The sequence below is a fragment of the Cupressus sempervirens genome, chromosome 4 (assembly GCF_028749045.1).
Source record: "Cupressus sempervirens isolate cs-2001-9-10 chromosome 4, ASM2874904v1, whole genome shotgun sequence".
Lineage (NCBI taxonomy): Eukaryota > Viridiplantae > Streptophyta > Pinopsida > Cupressales > Cupressaceae > Cupressus > Cupressus sempervirens.
In genome coordinates this window covers 414657128-414676678 of record NC_143121.1, presented here as the reverse complement: position 1 = coordinate 414676678, position 19551 = coordinate 414657128, and the positions used below count along the sequence as shown (strand labels likewise).

General features: G+C 36.6%; 1 protein-coding gene across 2 annotated transcripts in view; it reads left to right on the top strand.

The window, feature by feature from the left end:
- Nucleotides 1-19551, top strand: part of LOC149561808 (UDP-N-acetylglucosamine diphosphorylase 2-like) — a 153516-nt gene that overhangs the window by 103967 nt on the left and 29998 nt on the right. For both annotated transcript variants that reach the window (XM_089825331.1, XM_089825332.1), the window contains exons 13-14: nucleotides 10034-10148; nucleotides 10293-10449. In XM_089825331.1, coding sequence (XP_089681457.1) covers nucleotides 10034-10148; nucleotides 10293-10449 — 272 coding nt within the window. The remainder of the gene's footprint in view (nucleotides 1-10033; nucleotides 10149-10292; nucleotides 10450-19551) is intronic.

The window sequence follows — 19551 nt, the reverse complement described above, 5'->3', positions numbered from 1 at the left end:
GATGACTCAGGAACCTCCCATAATGCCTTGGCAGATCCTCTCCAGTGGTATGTTTTCGAAGTTTACATTTTCCAGCAATACCATTCCTAGGCATTATCCAATCTTCTTTCAGGGGTGGCAGGAGGTATATGTTATAATGCTCAACCCGCACCAATCAATAATCTGCTTCATGCAAACCATCAACTGTCCTGAAACACATATATCCTTTGAATTTTTGGCTGCTCATGGAGTCTTCAGGCTGGCATTGCTGATGCTTATTGCAAACATTTTTAAAATTTGATGACCAAGGGTGCATTCGTCTGTAGTATATATGAGCTATTGTTTTCCAGCGTATCATAGGCCTGCATTAAACATAAAACACCCTTAGATATAGAACATCTACGTATGATTTACAAGTTTTGCTCATGGCTTCTACTGGTGGAAGGATGACTCTTTGATGGTACTTGAGAGTTTCTTGAATTGAACCAACATGCTTAGTTGGGGATAATCTTTATGCCGTAAATGAAGAAAAATGTTAATTACAATTATAACTAAGACGTATTTCCCTTTAACTCTGTCATGGCAATTATCATATACCAGTGCTCCTCAATCACTCCTTCATGGAGAAAAAGGATGGATATGATGAACCATTTGCCAATGCACGAGGCTTTTCAATAAATTCCAATGAAACATCCCAAGTATTCTTCGTGCATAACAGATTGTGAAGCAGTAAAGTATCACTCTATTCTGCTATTTGGCTTGATAACAAACTGTGAAATAATTCTGTTTACTTGCTATTTACGCTGTGTTTATTAAGAATAGTTCCATATGCAAACAATTAAGAAACTTTGAAGAGTTCATCCAAGCCACCCGGATTTAGGTCTGCATTTGCATAATAGATCATATTTGTGTAAGTCACAAATATCTGGAATCTGCATGATGCCAATGACTGGATGCAATGCGTTTAATACTGCTGAAGCTTCTTGTGCATCCAATATTCTGATAGCCAACCGTGTGCATGTCCAATCTTTGTTTCTTAAATTTCCATTGGCATCATACTGCTGCTTCCTAATTTTCCTGTTCAGGCATGCATTCTGAGACTCATCTATTTCAGCCTTTTGTCACTTTTGGAATATCTCTCTGTACATAAGAAACCAGTCACAGATTAGCATATTATTGTTTTATCCAGATTTCCTGTGTAACAACAGAGATGCTCTCCTTTCTTATTGTTGCTATGAATCAATTCTATAATTTCCATAAACCAAAAATCTCTTTTTTTCCATACACGCAGTGTTTAACACTCATGATCTATTTTAATATTGCTGCTAAACTTCTTTATTTTTAAATTGAGCCACCATCATTGTTAGACTATTTATGGTCCTCACACTTATACATCTTTCATCCATCTTCATAGATTCTTTTGTCTGTAACATTGATAAATGGAGGGCCAAATACTTTGGAAATTAGGGCTCCATCAGAACCCACCTTGATCCAACCACCACCACCTTGCCAACACTTGAGACACCTTGGATCCACTTGATTAATACCCAATTCACCACTATATCACACTTGGACAGTCCACCCAATGCTCTGTGACTACAATTGCATACTTCATCAGTCTGAGCACATTGAGATACTTGGCTAGGGCATCAAATTTCTATCACCTCCCTTGTTTTTCCTTTCAAAAATCACCACCATTCTACAAGACATGATCCTAACTTGAATTTCACCAGAAGTCTTTGAATTTCCTTTGTGAAAACTCAAGTTAGAAGCATTTTATAGCCAAACCCTAGCTTCAGTTAGGTTATTGAAGCAATCACAAAGAAAGTTCTGTAAAATGCACTAAACTCCACCAAAAGAGATCAAACCAATTGTATTAGGAGCCTAACTAATCTTACCACATGAACACAAGAAAAATTCAATGAAATCAATTCACTGCCACATGTGCCAAGCCTTACAACAGAGTTATTGACAGGAAAAACTTAGAAAATGCCACCCAAACTTCAACAGTCCATACAATCATGATAGAAATGGCCTAAATAGCCATGTTCCAACCTCCACAACCGATTACAACTGAAATCTGAAACCAAATGACTGTTGGGGTCAATATGGTCAACTTTAAAACAAAGTTGCAAAAGTTGCTCAACAACTCCTGAAAATTGTGTGACAACATTTCAAAATTGTCATAGCAACTTTGTCAATCTTGCTCCAACTTCACAAGTTGGCTCCTAGTTAACCTATACTCATACTAATGATCAAATTGGTCATGTTTCCATCAATTAGATTCATTAGGACCCTTACATCATTAATTGGACCGCTTAGGGTCATTATTACATTAATGAGCCTATTGGGCCCAAATGACCTAAAGTCATTTTGACCCAACCTTGGACCTCCTAATAGGCTTATATGCCCGCCCTTATTACATCCAGGACCATAGGGTTTGATACATGCAAAAACACTTAAGAATTACAAAATGAAAAGACCCCTTGATGGATCAAACTGTGGTGCCCCTGCACCAGCAAGCAACATGCAACTCACTTGCAAATATTTGCAACCTTAAAAAATCAGAGACTTTTGCCCAAACCAAGAAATCTAAACCCTCAACTACGCTTGTGATATTCAGCAATTTTTTTGAAGATAAACGACAAATTTCATAAAATACCTCAATGATTTTTATTTAAAAAAAACAAAAAACAATTTTCTGGAAAAAATTCCAGATCAAAAGAGGCTCGAAGTTTTCTTTAAAAAATTGCCAAATTTGATTAAATGTGTGTGTACCATTCCATAAATTTAATGCTGGTTAGACGTATTGTTATTTTGTCATTGATGTTAGGTAAGAGATGTTGATCAGCCAATTATGTCCTAACAAGACGGCTTCAATGCTAGGCAAGTATATTAATATGGTAGCCAATTCAAATGCATTATGGTAGATAGTGAGAATGGCAATGAATCTCCAATATGCCGCTATCAGCACCATGGCTGACTTCATAAGAAGGTGCGGCAAGTATTAGCTACTTCATTAATCTGTAATCAGATTAACATGTCGGTCAACTAGATTGTTGGGAGCAACTTATAATAATAATAAAAATGAAGGTGCGTTCATACAGGTCATGTCGATTACTTAGATTAGTATCACCTTTTGTAAAACAAAAAAAAATTGTTAAGGGCTGACTCAATTAAAAGTTATAATTTCCTCAATAAAGGATGATCTCATAATACACATTTGTAAAGGGAAGCAATTCAGATAAAAGCTTATTGTTTAATATTTTGAAAAGGTGCAATCTTTCGAAAAGATGCGTCTCTTCATTTTAAAAGGGCATGATCAATTTTGGAGTTTGAGTAATGAGTGTTGTGAGCGATAGAGGAAAAGATGAATCAGGTATCTACACCAATATGAGAAGAGAAAGGATTCAAGTGAAGATCTTTTCAGATCCAAGGAGAAATAGATTAGAAATTTATTGCAGACAATGAGAGGATAAGAAGACAAAGATGTAACTCACAAAGAGAGGTGTGACACAACATGTGCTCAAATAGAATGCAAACTCCTATGTGTCTACATGACAACTAATATAAAAATGCAAACTCCTGGGTGTCTACATGACAACTAATATGAAAATGCATTATTGTAAGTAAATTTAAGTGAAGTGTAATTAGTAGTATTTATTTACACCAACATTATTCACATTAAGAAAACATAATTTGGTTTTCTCCCTTTTAGGGTTTCTATGTAAATAGTATTCTTGTGTTCCTTGCATATGAATGATTGTTGTAATTGTGATTAATAGAGTTTAATCTTGAAAAAGTAGCTATATAGATTTGCCCCCTCCCCCTTCTAGTTAGTCTAACCAATGAAGATCTAAAGGAGCACACATGGGTGGACATGAATAATTCTCCTTGAACAAGGTCCCATTGTTCGATTGAACAAACATTCTTTTTGGAGTCTAAGAATTGGCACATACATAAGTGCTCTAGGCTATGAAATTTGGCAATTGATGATAAATAGATATAATGCCCCATTAAACTCCTCTGGTACATTATCAAGAAAGAAGGCATATGAGAATAATGCAAGAGTAAAGAATGCTATTTTATGTGGATTAAATAAATGGGACTTGTAATGGTGATGCTTCTAAATCTACAAAGGAAATATGGGACAAATTGAAAAATATCTATGGGGGAGCCAATAAGGTGAAAAAGGGAAAACTTCAAAATCATAGAAGAGAATTTGAAAGCTTCAAAATGCTTGAGGAAGAAAACATCGCCGGAGTCTTCCTTTGAGTTTTGTATGAGGTCTAGGTGAGGAAATAAAACAACCAACAGTAGTTCAAAAAAGTATTAAGGTCTCTCTGTGATAGATTCAATTCTAAAGTTTCCATAATAGAAGAAATGGAGGACTTGGACTAGTTATCCATGGATAAGCTACATGACATCCTTATAGCTTGTGAAATGAGATTTGAAAAGAGGATACATCGAGTGTGTAATCAACACTCAAAGCCACAAGGAAATTGAAGAACAAAGAATCTTTGGTAAGTTAGAGCTTTGATTAAGATACAAATAAAGAGGAAGATCTTTTTATTTAAAAGACAAGGAGAAAGGACACACAAAAATCACCATTTGAATGCTTCAAATCATAGTTTCTAGACTTAGACTCAACAAAGCCGACTCGACTCATGACAAAGTGAAAAAACCCTTGAAATTTAGAGATTTTAAAAGATTTAAAACTTGTTTCATGCACCCATTATTGGATAAAGCCAAAGACACAATAATATAAATATACATTGATTACATATGTACAAATGCAAATCAATACATTGATGACAATTAATATAGTGATAGACAACCAATTTTATCAAACACAACTTGGGCATTTTATGCTGATTACATCATCCCCCCAAAAGAAAAGTCGTCTTCTAGACGACAAGAATACATTAAATAATATCCAAGAAGACTAATGACAAGAGTGTAGATAATGACTCATATTGCATAGACTCAAAGTTGTAGTGAACTTAAAAAATAAAATGGGGGTTTGGGGGCAACACCCCTAGCACGGTCAAGGGGCAGCACCCTTTGTAGGTATCTAGGGGTAGTGACCTCAACAGGGTTAAGAGGCAGTGCTCCTTGTGGGAGTCTGAGGGTAATGCCCTTAGCAAGGTCAAGGGATAGAGTCCCTTGTAGGGGTTTGGGGGTAGCACCCTTTGTAGGGCCTAGGGGCAATGCCCCCATCGCATAAAACTTCATGGCATGCATCATTTTCTTGAAACTTTAAGATGCATCCCTATGGAATGAGTTAGAAAAAACAACCATCAAAATGAATACAAATCTCAACTTTGGGAAAAGCTTTAAAATCTTAGAAAATATTATTAATAGCTAGAGATTATCATCAAACAAAACTTGGGTAGTTTATCAAGAAAGTCAAAGAGTTATGTTAATACACTCAAAAGTCCCATCAAAGGAGAAAGTAACTAAGCAGAAGAAATTAACCTCAGAAATCAAAAGAGGAAGAACCCAAAAGTTATGCTGAGGTCTTGATAAACCCTATCAAGAACAAAGAAATCAAGAAGAGTCAAATCGCATAGAATTTAAGCAAATCTCCAAAGGACAATAAGGATAGATTCAAAAGGGCATTCCCTAGACACATTCATATGAATAGGATCAAGAGAAACTTCATTGGTGATTGTATTACATGCAAACATGTTGGTCATATACCAATAAATTGTAGAAATCACATAAGGAATTCTACTTGGAACAAGAATAAGAATATCACCAAGGTGGTTGAGAGAAACTACAGCTCCTTTTACGCCCTTACTCTACAATGTCGAATGTTCTAGATACAACAATTATGGGCACACAACATGTTTTTGTAGAACCATTTTTAGAAAGTCCCTAAGAGAAGATGAAAGGAAAGAAACTATTTGAGTGCAAAAGGAGAAAAAATTGAAGTAATGGGTAAAAAGAATGATGATTGAAAAAAGAAATCCATGTGGATAGAAACTACATTACATGCCTAAAAATGATGGAGAGCAATGGCATATGGGCAGTGGTTTTTCCTATCACATTACTAGTGACAAGTAAATTTCTCAAGTTCAAAGCTATAGATTGAGGAACTATAAGTTGTAGAGGCAATGCTACAACCAACATAATAGGTAAAGAACCATAAGTCTTGACAATGGGAAAATGAAAATAAGCAATGTTTTACATGTTAAAGGGATAAAACATAACCTTTTTAGTGTAAGTGATTGTGTTCAAGGCCATATACTTGTATTTCATGTTGAATGATGCCATGTTAAGAAAGAAGCGTAGGTCATAGCAAAACCAAATAGGTCTAGCTATCATTATGTTTTAAGTGAAAATATAAGCAAGAAATGCCTTGCAACAAAAGAAGATGAAAGTTGGCTCTAGCATAGAAGATTGGGCATATCAACTTTGATAATCTAGTCAAAATTAGCAATACACAGGTAGTAAAGGACATGCCACGAATCTCTAAGATTTCAAGCACTACTTGTAATCATTACCAACTAGGGAAGCAAAGAAGAGTCGCCTTCAAATCATAAGAATATTCAGCATCCAAGCCATTGGAACGCATTCATGTGGACCTTTGTGGACCAACTTGAACCAAAAGTATATATGGTGAAGGATACTTTATGTTACTAATAGATGATTATTCTAGATTTGCTTGGGTCATTTTTTAAAGAATACTCTGAAGCATTAGAAAAGTTCAAGATATTCAAGGCTTTAGTGGAAAACGAAACCAGATTGAAGATTAAATTCCTAAGATCAGAAAAAGGGGTTGAGTTCACCTCAACAGAATAGAAGAGCTATGTGAAAAACATGGGACAAGTAGACTATTTTCAGCTGCTAGAGCACCACAACAAAATGGAGATGTGAAAAGGGAAAATAGGACCGTACAAGAATTAAGAAGGATCATGCTTAATGAGTCAAAGTTATCATATTCATTATAGAGCCAAGAGAGTAGTATGTACAACAATTTATATTTTAAATAGAGTACAAATCAAAGTCAATCACAATAACACACATCAAAATGATCACATCATTTGTAGAGATACATACATAGCAGTGAAGCATAAGAGTTCTATGAAAAAAAATCTATGAGAAGGATCTATGCACATCTTGTACATCCTCCCAAGAATGCTTATCGTCGAGGCGAGTAGTCTCCACAAGCATTATCCTCGGATCTACTATCCTTTGATCTTAAACCAGGCAATTGTGGCCTTTTTCCATCTTTAGAAACTGAATGTTGTGGATAACTAAGAGCAAAATGATCACCTTTGCACACAAAGCAGCCATCAGGGGTCCCTTCTTTCCCTCAGGTGTACCACTTCTATTTTCGTTCTTGATTTCGAAAACGTACAACATGATCAAATGTTGTCCGTAGAGAGTGTGATGTGTTGGCCATACATGATGCCTGGGCCTGTCTGGTCGTACAGTGCAAGGAAACTATATGGTGAAGGGGAAGTTGATCGTACGGTGGGGTCTAAGTTTGTCATACGGTGAAAGGGGGCGAAGAGTTGACTGTACGGTGCAGGATGCAGAGCTGTATGGTTGGGAAGAAGGCCGTACAATAAGTTGATCGTACGGTGGGGTCTGAGTTTGTCATATGGTGAAAGGGGGCGAAGAGTTGATTGTACGGTGTAGGATGCAGAGTTGTATGGTTGGGAAGAAGGCCGTACGGTGCAAGAGGCAACAGTATAGAATGCAAAGGGGCTATGTGGTAGGCAATGGGGAGTGATGTACGGTGGAAGTAAGGACTATGGATAGCATACGATGGAAGGAGGGTGAGCAGAGTATGAAGGAATGTGTATGGTTTAAGTATAACTAATGAAGGCAGAGATTTATAATTACCTTCGGCCTACCAAATGAGATACACAATAAAGATTGAATATCCACAAACATCAATTTGGAACCGAACTGATATTATAGTTGCAAATAATGATGGCACTTTGATTTGCTAGATCCGAACCAAGTAATACAAACAAAATAGGGTGAGGGTTGAATTCCACCGAAACCAAAAATCCAAGAAGGGAAGATCTCTCACTTTCGAAATGGTGAACAATACAGAACTCCAATAGGAATTCGCATATAATAAAATAATCCAAATCCCATGACAACTACTACCTACATGCCCTAGTTAAATACCCTTAGGAGGAACTTTAGAGGGTTTACAAAGATAGCCGACAACAACACCTATGGAAACAATTAAAATAAAAATGGGTCCGAGATATACTAAGTCAATCAGAACCACAAATACAAGTATTATTAACTTTGGCCCCATATTAATTAATTAAAGTAACTAATTTAAGGTCCTTTTATTATATTATTTAAATTTTGGGACCAATTAATTAATTAATTAAATTAAATTATTACATTAAAATTTGGGGACATGACATTGTTATTATGCCTGTTATCATTTGGAGAGTTCCAGTTGGAATTCCTCCATGAATTCTCTTGACCTTCCTCTCCCTTGTTCCAAATCTAGGAATGTTCATCATTTTCCTTTGCATCATCCTCAAATTTATGCTTGGATCCCTAAGAGTTATTAGGTCTCACACTGGTCAAATGCTGTGATTTCGTTCCTGCCCAAGGGTTTTTCTGAGTGTCAAATCCATCGTTTCTGGATCATACATTTCAACTTCTGAACCTATCTCTGATTGCAACCCTGTAATGAAATTGCGAGTTCTGAACTGCTCATCTTCTTGACATTGTGAAACATCACCAAATGGCGAAACTGTTCATGGTATTGCATCACTGTCAGGAGCCCCTGTATTAATTTCTGAAACTCAAATTCTGACACCTTCCTGTCATTAAACAACTGTGGCAACCACCTCTGACAGAGTAACTTCAGGAACTGATCCCATAATATCTCTCCTGGTTGTAATTTATTTTCTGCCATTATATTATCCCACCAAGTGGCAACTTCATCTCTCAGTTGGAAGGTAGCCCACACTGCCCTAGATTGTCCCAAAAGTTTTGAACATGGAAGTACCTCTCCATGGTGATGATCCATGTGTCTGCATCTTCACCACGAGGAGGCACAAGCTTTTTATGGTCCTTACCAAGCTCCTCAGCAACTCTTACCCTGTCAATGGCTACCTCTGCAGCTCAGCTTCTCTTTTTCACTGTTCTGCAAGCCTCATGTCCTCTAATTTCTTTTTCACCTCAATTCTCTGATCTTATTCCCTCTTCTTCTGCTCTTCATTAAGATGGTTCTCATCCCTCCTACCTCTCAAGTCATTCTCAAGGTGATCCATTCGCTCACCTTGTTGTCACTAGAGGTTTCCCTGATGAGTTAAGAGGGCCAAGATCTTATCCAGCCCCTGATTAGGCTCATCAATTAGAACCTTTCCACAATTAGCCCTGGTGACAGATTAAGCCCTCCACCAAATGAAATTTCATGACTTCAGCAAAGTAGGTCAAGGTCCTAGAGCTGAACACCAGCTCTGATACCAGATCTAAGAACCACCTTTTCTCAAATATGCCACATATCTAGGATAGGAAGTTTTCTGTACTTGACAGCCTCTAGGCCAGACATTATGGAAGCGGTTGGGCTAGTAAAAAGATTTCATGCATTCACCAAGGAAACACATATAATATGGTTTATGATAAATTTTGTTCTGATGCCTGCAACTTTTTTGTGTTTCTTTTTGCAGTCAATGGAAAATATTTGGAAAGGTGATTTTGCAATTGTTTTGAAAATTTCAGCTCAGATATTGATTGGTATAACAACTCAGATATTTTGTTGTAAATCAGTATAATAACTTTTTAAATTTAACAGGAAACTCATAAGAGTTGAAATTTGGGATGGTAAGCATGGAAGAGTCCAATATTCTTGTGTCACTTTCCTAATTTTCACCTGATAATTAATGTAAACTTTGTGATTTGATTGGCCTTCTGTTGGAATGTTTCACATAATCAGTTGTCTTCACTTTTTTATGCAATTGTAATTGCTTTTATTTCTTAAGGTTAATAATGAAAATAATAATATGATTACATTTCTCTCTCTATGTCATAAAGCAATTGTTACATGTTTCTGGGTTATCAGCTATCATCTGGCAGAGAAAAAAGTGAGTTGTGTGGAGGGACCTATAATGGGAATAAAGCTGGAACAATTTATATTTGATACTTTTCCTTATGCTCCGTCAATGGCTCTTTTTGAGGTTAGTTTCTGTTAGTCTCTAATTTTAGATAATAATTTGTTCTCTTCTGATTCTAATACTTCAAAAAATGTACACCATAATGCTCTGCTGATCATTATTATATATTCAAAATGTTGATGACAATGTATTCATTTTAACAAATAGGTTCTACGAGAAGAAGAGTTTGCACCTGTTAAAAATGCAAATGGTCATGCAACTGACACACCCGAAACTTCAAGGCTTCTTGTTCTTCATCTACATACTCGCTGGGTTACTACAGCTGGCGGCTTTGTTACACATGCAGTTCCTTTATACACAACTGGTAAGGCATTTTTTATAACTTACTATTTCTTGGATAATGATATTTTGAGTGCAAACTAAACTTATATCAGGGCTTGTTAATAAAGTTGAAATTGTTTAAGGAGACCTTAGAAGGTACTGAATAGTAGTGATAATGTAGTTGTTCGATTTTATCTTTTGAAACAAGTTGGGCTGGATTATGAAGCATCTGTCTACATGCATGGTTCTTTTGAATTGTCAGTTGCTCAAAATTGTTATGTGCTGTTTGAAGAAGTCTGTAGCATGGTAAAGTAGTATAGATTGTGAAACCAAGATAGCCTTGTGGGTGATCATCTGAGTTAAAATGATATAAATGAAAGATAATGTCCATTCTTGGTATACTACAGAGCTACTGTATCAGAGGCAAAGAAACCATAAATTAAATGCCACAAGGAATAGGCATTTATTCCATCTTGACCAGTGGTCTTGGATCCTCTGGCACTTCCTCTATCAATTACTTCTTGAATCAGAACTATTGCAAGGGTGCTCATCAATGCCTTCAGACTAGGAATCATCTTGTCTTCAATTGGCTGGAATTTCTTTCGTGTATCCTCCAATCTTTGGACCTTATTCATCAATATTGTGGTCTTCTCATATGCCTGAACCATCCTAGCACGAAAATCCTCTGCCCATTTTCTGATATCACTTGCCTATTCCTTTACCTCCCGATAAGTGTTTCTCATTACATCATAAGTACCATGCAACTCTTGAGAAGTAGGGACTTATGGAACAAGTGTTGCACTCTCATATCCTGATGGATTCATATGCATGCTTATGTATTCCTTCAACATCATATATTCTGATTTTAGCTCTTTTTTTTCAGCTTATACATCCTTTCTTCAGTTGCAGCTTTAGTACTCTTCGAATGAGATGATGTTGTAGCCATTTGGAGTGATCTCATCCATAGTCCTGTCATCAACTAGGACAGCTATATGCTAAATGCGAGATCCAGATGCCTCTAGTAGTCTTATGAATTCTCTTTGCTTGTTTAGGTTTCTTCACCTTACCAATCTTGTTCAAGAATGTATCATTGCCATCCATTAGGAGTACTTCCTCCACTCTTCTTTTCTTCATACTTTTCCTTAGCTAATCATGAGTTGTGGACCAATCTATGCCATTATCTAGTTGCTCATCCCATTAAGTCCCTTCAATGCTGAAATGATCTCATCATCAATCTTCTATGCATCGAGGACTGGTCTATCTCATATCATCTCTCCAGTCAACTACCAATTGCACAACAAGAGATGATGGCAATATCTCTAACCCTTGTTGTACTAACTATGGGATGAAGTTGCTTGTTTATCCTCGAAGGTAAAATCTTTGTATCTCCACCCTTCTCTGAACTCTGTTACCTATAGTGCATTTCCATTTCCATTATTGATGAAGAACTAGTAGTGGGAGTACATGTGGTGGGTATGAGCCTTTTACTTCTAGATTCTATACTAATAGTTCTCTCACTTGCCGTTTGTGATGCCTCTACCATTTTCTATGAGATTTGTTCTTTATCTTGATTGTGTAATCTTGAAGTATTGATGGTTCTTTCATCTCCATTTTAGGAATACTCCTCACTTTTCATCCTTCCATACGTGGGGGAAACACCTTTGATTCCGTAACCTGTATATTTGTTTGTCAACCCGTGCACTTGATGTATCTACCACCTCCCTAATCAAGATTCCCAAACCTGCAAGCACTTCAATCTATGACAAATTAGGTGGATGGATTGGTTTGTCTTTCTCATTTTCATAGTGAGGATCATTATGATTTTCATCATCTCTTACCTAATCAGGAATAGGGAAAATGTTACACTTCTGCAAAAATCTCACGACATTTGGCACTACATCTTTCTCCTTATAGCTTATCTGTCCACTAGATTTGCCCAATAGTCCTCAATGTCAATTATGTGTCTTCGTTTCCTTCCTTATAAGTGTGGATTTTCTGGAATGGAACAAACTCTTTCCTTGCCTTCTCGGCGCCAAGTTGATGGAATTGCAACCCCATATTAATTGGCTCTGTTGCCTTTAGTGAAGGACATGTCTCAAGCATCTTCCCTGGTGTGATAGAGGAAGACATTCCTTGTTTATGCCTCTCCTGCATATAATCAAATACTAACAACTGCTTGACTATCTCCATCAAGACCATCTTATTAGGATATTTGGAAAGTTTCTATGGTTATGAAAAAGACCCTTGGATCCTAATATAAGTGAAAGTGGTGAACTGGATGTACCAATATCCATACTTTTCAATCAATGTTGTGGCCTCCTTAGATAACCCTACCATGTAAATCACCTTGGAGTGTGTGATGTTCATGGTGAAAATATCATGATTTTCCTATAGCTAGCTCCTTCATGCAGTTGTAACTGAAGATAATAATCAGACACCTTGAATTGTCCCTTAGAATTTACTATCATGCCCTTGCATTTAAGAGCTAGATACTTAATGAATCTTGCCAACAAATAGATCACAGAGGAACTCTTATAAAATGTCATTGTTTTTTCTAAGTTCCTTAGTTGGGTATACAAATTGTCATCAATCATCCTGCCAAGTTCATCATCATAGTTATTGTTCATATTTCCTCTTAGTTATTGAGTTTGGACATTGGAGCTCAAGTCCAGATCCGGATTCGTCTGGGTTCGGGTTCGTGCTTGGGTTCGGGCAGGGTCCCTGATTGGGACTGTGGGCCATAAAAGTGTTTCAAATTACATTGAAATATCATTTTTTTAGTATTTTCAATGTATGATTTTCTTTACAATATTAACATTGATTAATGAGCGAGTATTTAATGTTTATCTTTGACATTTGGCATTGATCAATGATCAAGTAACATTGATATATTCATACTATAAAATGACTTAATAATTTAGTTTTACAACTATGCATGTTTCTCTTTTTTTTGCATATATATATATATATATATACACACACACTCACGAACCCACCCACGAACCCAAATGGGAATTTTTTTTGGCCTAAACCCACAAACCCGAACCCGAATCCGTCCCCGAACCTAAATCGGCAACTTTGTATTTCCTCAATAATGTAAAATATTTGTTCCCATGATCTCATTCAACATGAAAATCATATCACTATACTCATCTATGAAGTCTTCACTTACAAATTTTTTAGGTAATTTGGAGTGATGCTTCCTTGGTTCACTAATTCAATTCTTGTTGATGTCCATGCGTGCCCCAAGTGTTTTCTCATACAATGCTTGGGCCTCTTCCTTAGTCCTTATTTGCATCATTGGGTACTTGTTTAGGAATGCTCGCTGCCTTCCTTTAACTTTGATTGTCCCACTCTTCGAATCATAATTCCTTGCACATTCCACTAGAAGCTCATTGCATTGAATAGTGGATGGAAATCTAGCCACATGGTAGAGGCTACTCCTCATTACATTAACTACCATATGTGGATGTAAATGGTCCTTTGTTATGAACATCGTTCGCTTCATTCTCCTCGTATCTAGGTGTTCTATGTGTGTATCTGCCATCTTCTTCAACTTGGAGAACATCAAGGAATCAGTAGAGAACCCCTTCGACAACTTCCTTATCAGTACTTTCCTCACTGCTATCTCTTTGCCTTTTGCCACATCCCTGTGTAAAGCTTAAAGTTAGCATAATATAAGGGGCTTAAATAAGGAACAAATTTCAGACCTTTTAAACACTCGATTTAATCCTTAAACCCCATTCCATACTTAATAATTTTACATTCACAAGCTGCAATTGAAATGTGGATTTGATTTAAGTCACAAGGCAATACAAATGAGTCCATTTAACCTAAGTTACCAGTTTGAATCTAGATGCAGATGTGGGTATGCGAACTTGGTACATGGGTATGTGATTTTTTGGGGGAATTTGAATGCCTTTGGGCACGTTTGTGTGTGTGTATAAATGCAAGAAATATACAGAATTACAGCATTTGACAGTATAATGCTTCATTATTGATCAATGCCAAATGCCAAAGATAAATATTAAATGCCAATTGATAATTCACAAATATTATCATACATGTCTATGTTCATGATTCCAATTAAAAATCAAAATATCATTACAATTGCAAAATTTATTTCATAACTCATCAATCATCATAAGGATTATCAAAAAAATTATCTATTGGATTTGCTGCATTTTTTAGGATCATTTGAACCCAAAGTGGTTTCCCTTTTGAAGGTGCTAAGTGAAAAGTCACTTCTAATTTTTAATAAAAATTCAAAATTCTGAGTATTGGGTGTCCGGCTACATTTGTATGTGCCTGGGTGTGTTTGGATGCTCACGGGGAGAGCTTTTCCTCTACGATGCACCCACAGGGAGAAGAAGTGCCCCTAGTGAGCATCCAAACACACCAGCACTGTTGACTTGGTGGTCATCACCTCCTTTGAGGTTTGCGACATGGCTTAACCACCTCTTGTGGATCTAAGTAAGTCTAGCGTTTGTGACGTTCGCTGACAGCTCGAGCTTTTGGCGCAACAGCAAACGTACCAACAATTGTTATCAGAGCCTTGGGTTACGGGTTCAAATCTCGGGAGGCCTCCTTTATTCTGTCGCTGCGGAACCCTCAGTCGATGCTAAGGGGGAGATTGTTGACTTGGTGGTCATCACCTCCTTCGAGGTTCGCGACATGGCTTAACCACCTCTCATGGATCTGGGTAAGTTTGGTGTTTGTGATGTTCGCTGATGGCTCGAGCTTTTGGTGCAATGACAAACATACCAACACAGCACTTGCATCCAAACACATGGCAGGGTGCATTCACCTGGTAACTAAGAATTTAACCCTTAAATGCCATGAACTTGCATAGAAAATTAGACTTTTTAATTTACTAAATTTCAGGATAAAGTCTGAAAACTAAGTCTGCAGATTAGGTCTGCAAACTTGTATAATTGGACTTCGTGAATACCCTAAAACGACCTTGATTAACTTTTAAAAAATGACGAAAGTTAGACCTCACCACCATAATATGAACTCCGATTTTTCTAGGATAGCATAGGTATGCCTGAAAACATCATTAAATGAGGCTTAACATCATGTCAATTGTGTTTTAATTTATGATCCAAGATTTCAATTTTTCAATACAAATAAAAAATCAGATTACAAACCAAATATAAAGATAGATCATCTTTCACCATTACAAAGAATTCTGATTTTTGAGGACAGGTCTGAAACTTGCCCTTTTCCAGATTTTTCTTTCTTTTAAGTTTGGTTTTTTTTGCAAAGGATAGCCCCTTAACACTCAGCAATAGCCCTTCTGATAGTTAGGCCAATTAAGAATTTATTCTGATTTTTCCAAAAATTGCCTGTCTAGGACGTTTCAGACTTAACTTTAAGTCTGAAGACAAACATGTTCTCACTTCCTTTGGGATCTCTGGATTTGCATCCAATTGCTTATAAAGGTCTGCAACAAATGTCAATCAAATTTTATGACAAAAAAAACCTATATTTTTAAAAAACATTGATCCATATTGATAAAATTTCCAGACAGTCTGAAAATTCACTAATTCCAGCTCCTTGGTTACCTCAAATTAGTCTTCAAACTCAGAATTTTACCTCTTAAACAGCCTACAACGGAGTTTAGATGATTTAATTACTTGATTTTACAAAAAATAAATCAAACCATATAGAGGAGTCTTCAAATTTTAGTCTGAAAAAACCAACTTACAGCTGTTTAAAGTCCTTGTGAATTATCCTAGACTTTGTGCCAATTAACCTTGATGCCTTAGCACTCTCATTCGTTGGATTTGTGGCCAATGATTGCTTCCTTGTAAAAATCACAACATTCTGGAATTTTCAGATTTTTGAAATTTGAACCCCCCATTGCATTATTGCTTAGACTCCTTTGGTTGCACTGGATCAACTCTCTTGCTGGTGGTGATTCTGACGGATTTTCAGACCTTCTTCCTTTTACCCTAAGTCACTGGTTTGAGGTCGGTTCTATGTTCGGGTTCAAAGGACTGGTTCGCCAATACAGCAAATTTTTTTAAAGGGGTTTGGGCTTTTTTGGGTTTGTTCATACAAAAACTAGTATACACACACACACACACACACACACACACACATACATATTTATGAAGCCTGAAAGCTTGAGTTAAAATTAGAATGTCATGTAGTATCATAAAAACATATGATTTGAACAACAAAAACACCATAAACTTTAAAACTTGTAATCATACCACATCATTATCCGTGATCATACCATCTTATACTTCAACATCAGAGATTCAAACCATCAAAATGAAATCATAATAGCAAGTTCAAGCATCATTGTTCAAATTCAATTATTAAAAATTTATTTATATTCTTCTTCTTCTTCTTTAGCATTAGTTGACTCAACAATAGAGCTAAGGCCAATGGGATCAGCAGCAGCAATAGTAGTATTGGCGTCAATGAGGCCCGGACGCTTGAAGAAGGCTCACAAACCAATCTTCCAACTCCTTGTACAACCAAAGTGTTGCTCAACTACCTATTTGTTCTTGCTCAAGACAAAATAACCTACTTTTACACCACAAATGAGAATTAAAAGCTAACACAAGCCTTTCATTTCCACCTTCTCCAGTTAAGGATGTCAAAATTTTATAAAATTTGCAAAAAAAATGTCACTTAAGTGATGTCTACGGGTCCGAGTTCACTGAAATTCACCAACAGTTTGAGCTGTGTGGTCATGGTTTGCCCAGATCCATTTGGCTGCTTAGGCAGTTCAAAGTGGGTTTGTGTTTTTTGAACCCTGCCTGGACCATCGGGCGAACTAGACCGAAACCAGGCATGAGTTCGTACCTAGGCTGGTCTAGCAAGGTAAAACCGGCAAACCAGTTAACTAACCTTTTGCCAATTGATCTCAAAGTGGCTATAGCTTTACTTGCTTCGGACTTGACCACTTCTTCCTCTTCTTATATTCTGATTTTGACTTCCAACCTCAAGTCGACTTCCTGCTTGTATTATACTTGCTGCTGTAGGAGCCCTTTTAATGGACTTTTTGGTTGGAATTTCACCCACACTGCCAATGTGAGACTAAAACAAATTGCATCGGAAGTCATGCAATCGACATTTTATTTATTTTCCATTTATTTTATAAGTTTCTATTTTATACTGTCAAGGAAATTTGACTTCCATAGGGATATTGCTTTATTTTCTAAGTCAACATTTACCATCCCCAAAGGGGGGAGTTCGATCTTCAGGATTGGTCATAATTACCTTTTGCTTGTCCAAGAGGGGGAATTCGATTTGCATCTGGATAAATCCCAATCTCCATACTCCACATTTTTTTTACCTTGATTTGTTCTTAAAAGGGTAAATTTGACCCCCATAAGGATTCCAACTTGTTTCACTTTAATTATCCATGTGGGGAAAATTGACCCTCATCTCGATAGCAATGATTTCAGACTTCGAATTTTCTCATTTATCCTTAATAGTTCTGAAGGGGAAAATCAACCTCCATTTGGACTTGGGGGATTTCTATGTTCATCTAGACAAGCGGAAATTCATATTCCATTGGGACTTTTCTGACTTTGGAGCTCAAAATCTTCTAAGTGTTGGAGAGGGAATAATCATCTTCATCAGGACGGGAAAGTTGAAACCTTTAATATTTTCTATGTGCAAGGGGGAAATCGATCTGCATTTAGACTCTTACATTATTCCTAGTTCTTGATATCCAAGTGGGGAAATTCGACCCTCATTTGGACAAACTGGTCAAACACTTAGCTTTTCATCACAAATATCTCTTCAAGTGGAAAAACTCTCCATCCGGATGTATGCATTTCAACTGAGGGGATTCAATTTCCATCCAGATTTTATGCATTTTTATAAAGAAAAAAGATTTTTTTAGAAGATTTTTCACATTTTAAGTATGAAAAATGAAATTTATAAGGGTTTTAAACTTTAAAATCCTTATGCATAAAATATGCCTTTATAATATATTTTGGACTATTTGTCTAGCCAAAATATTAATGTGTTTAGGATTTTTTTTAATCTCAACCCACTATAACTTGATCTAAAAGAAACTTAATCTAAACATTCCAATTTGTATTCACAACACAACAACTTGCTTGCTCAACCACTCCTCAACCCTTTTGATCTCTGAATTGCCACCTTGCTGTCAAAACCTAATAATTATGAGTGAAAAGAGGGGGTCTTCAATTGCAATAGGGCAATGGTGTAAAATGGTTACAACACTAACCTGCTTGTCACACCTATCACTAGGGTGATCGAAATCTGATTTGTTTAGGGTTCCACTCATCCTCTCTAGGGTTTGCACAATCAGTGGTTGTGTATTAATGAGAATTCTAAATGACTCATGATCTGGATAATCCTGCTGATATTGTCCATCTCACAAGTGGGGACTTCTACTACCATTATGAAAGTGACCCATAACTGCACCTACTGAAATGCCTGTATCAAAATTATAATCCTGCTGATATTGTCTATCTCACAAGTGGGGACTCCTGCTACCATTATGAAAGCGACCCATAACTGTACCCACCGAAATGCCTGTATCAAAATTCAATGCTCTTGTGCTCTTCTGTGAGTATAATATCTGTATGACCCAATTCTTCTAGGATGCATAGAGATAATCAAAATACCCTCAGGCTGGCATGATCATGCTTTGATACTACTGAAAGATCCCCTCTGATTTTATGACTACAAATTTTGTTTTTTTTGTCCTCAAATTTGCAATAAGAAAAGAAGTATAAGGAACAACTTGAAATGAAACAAGATGAAAATACAGAAAGAAAAGCACAAGGTGAAGTTTGAATTTCCAATTTGCACCAATGAACAATAACATACGTGCACTGAATTTCCAGCTGGGAGTCTATTGCACTCACTGAAAGGAATGTACAACTGGTTGATTGTGTGAATATTTATATGTATTTATAATGACCAAAGCACCCAGCTTTGCAAAGTGATTCCTTAAATTGGTTCTTTAATATGACTGATCCATTAATAATTCCAAAGAATGATACGAATCTGGTCAATGATGAATTCTGAATGAATTCAGCCTCCTAGGAATGTTGGGTTTTTATCCAACATTCCAATCTCCAGGAAACTTTTTGAATGAATTCAGCCTGCTAGGAATGTTGGGTTTTCATCCAACTTTCCAATC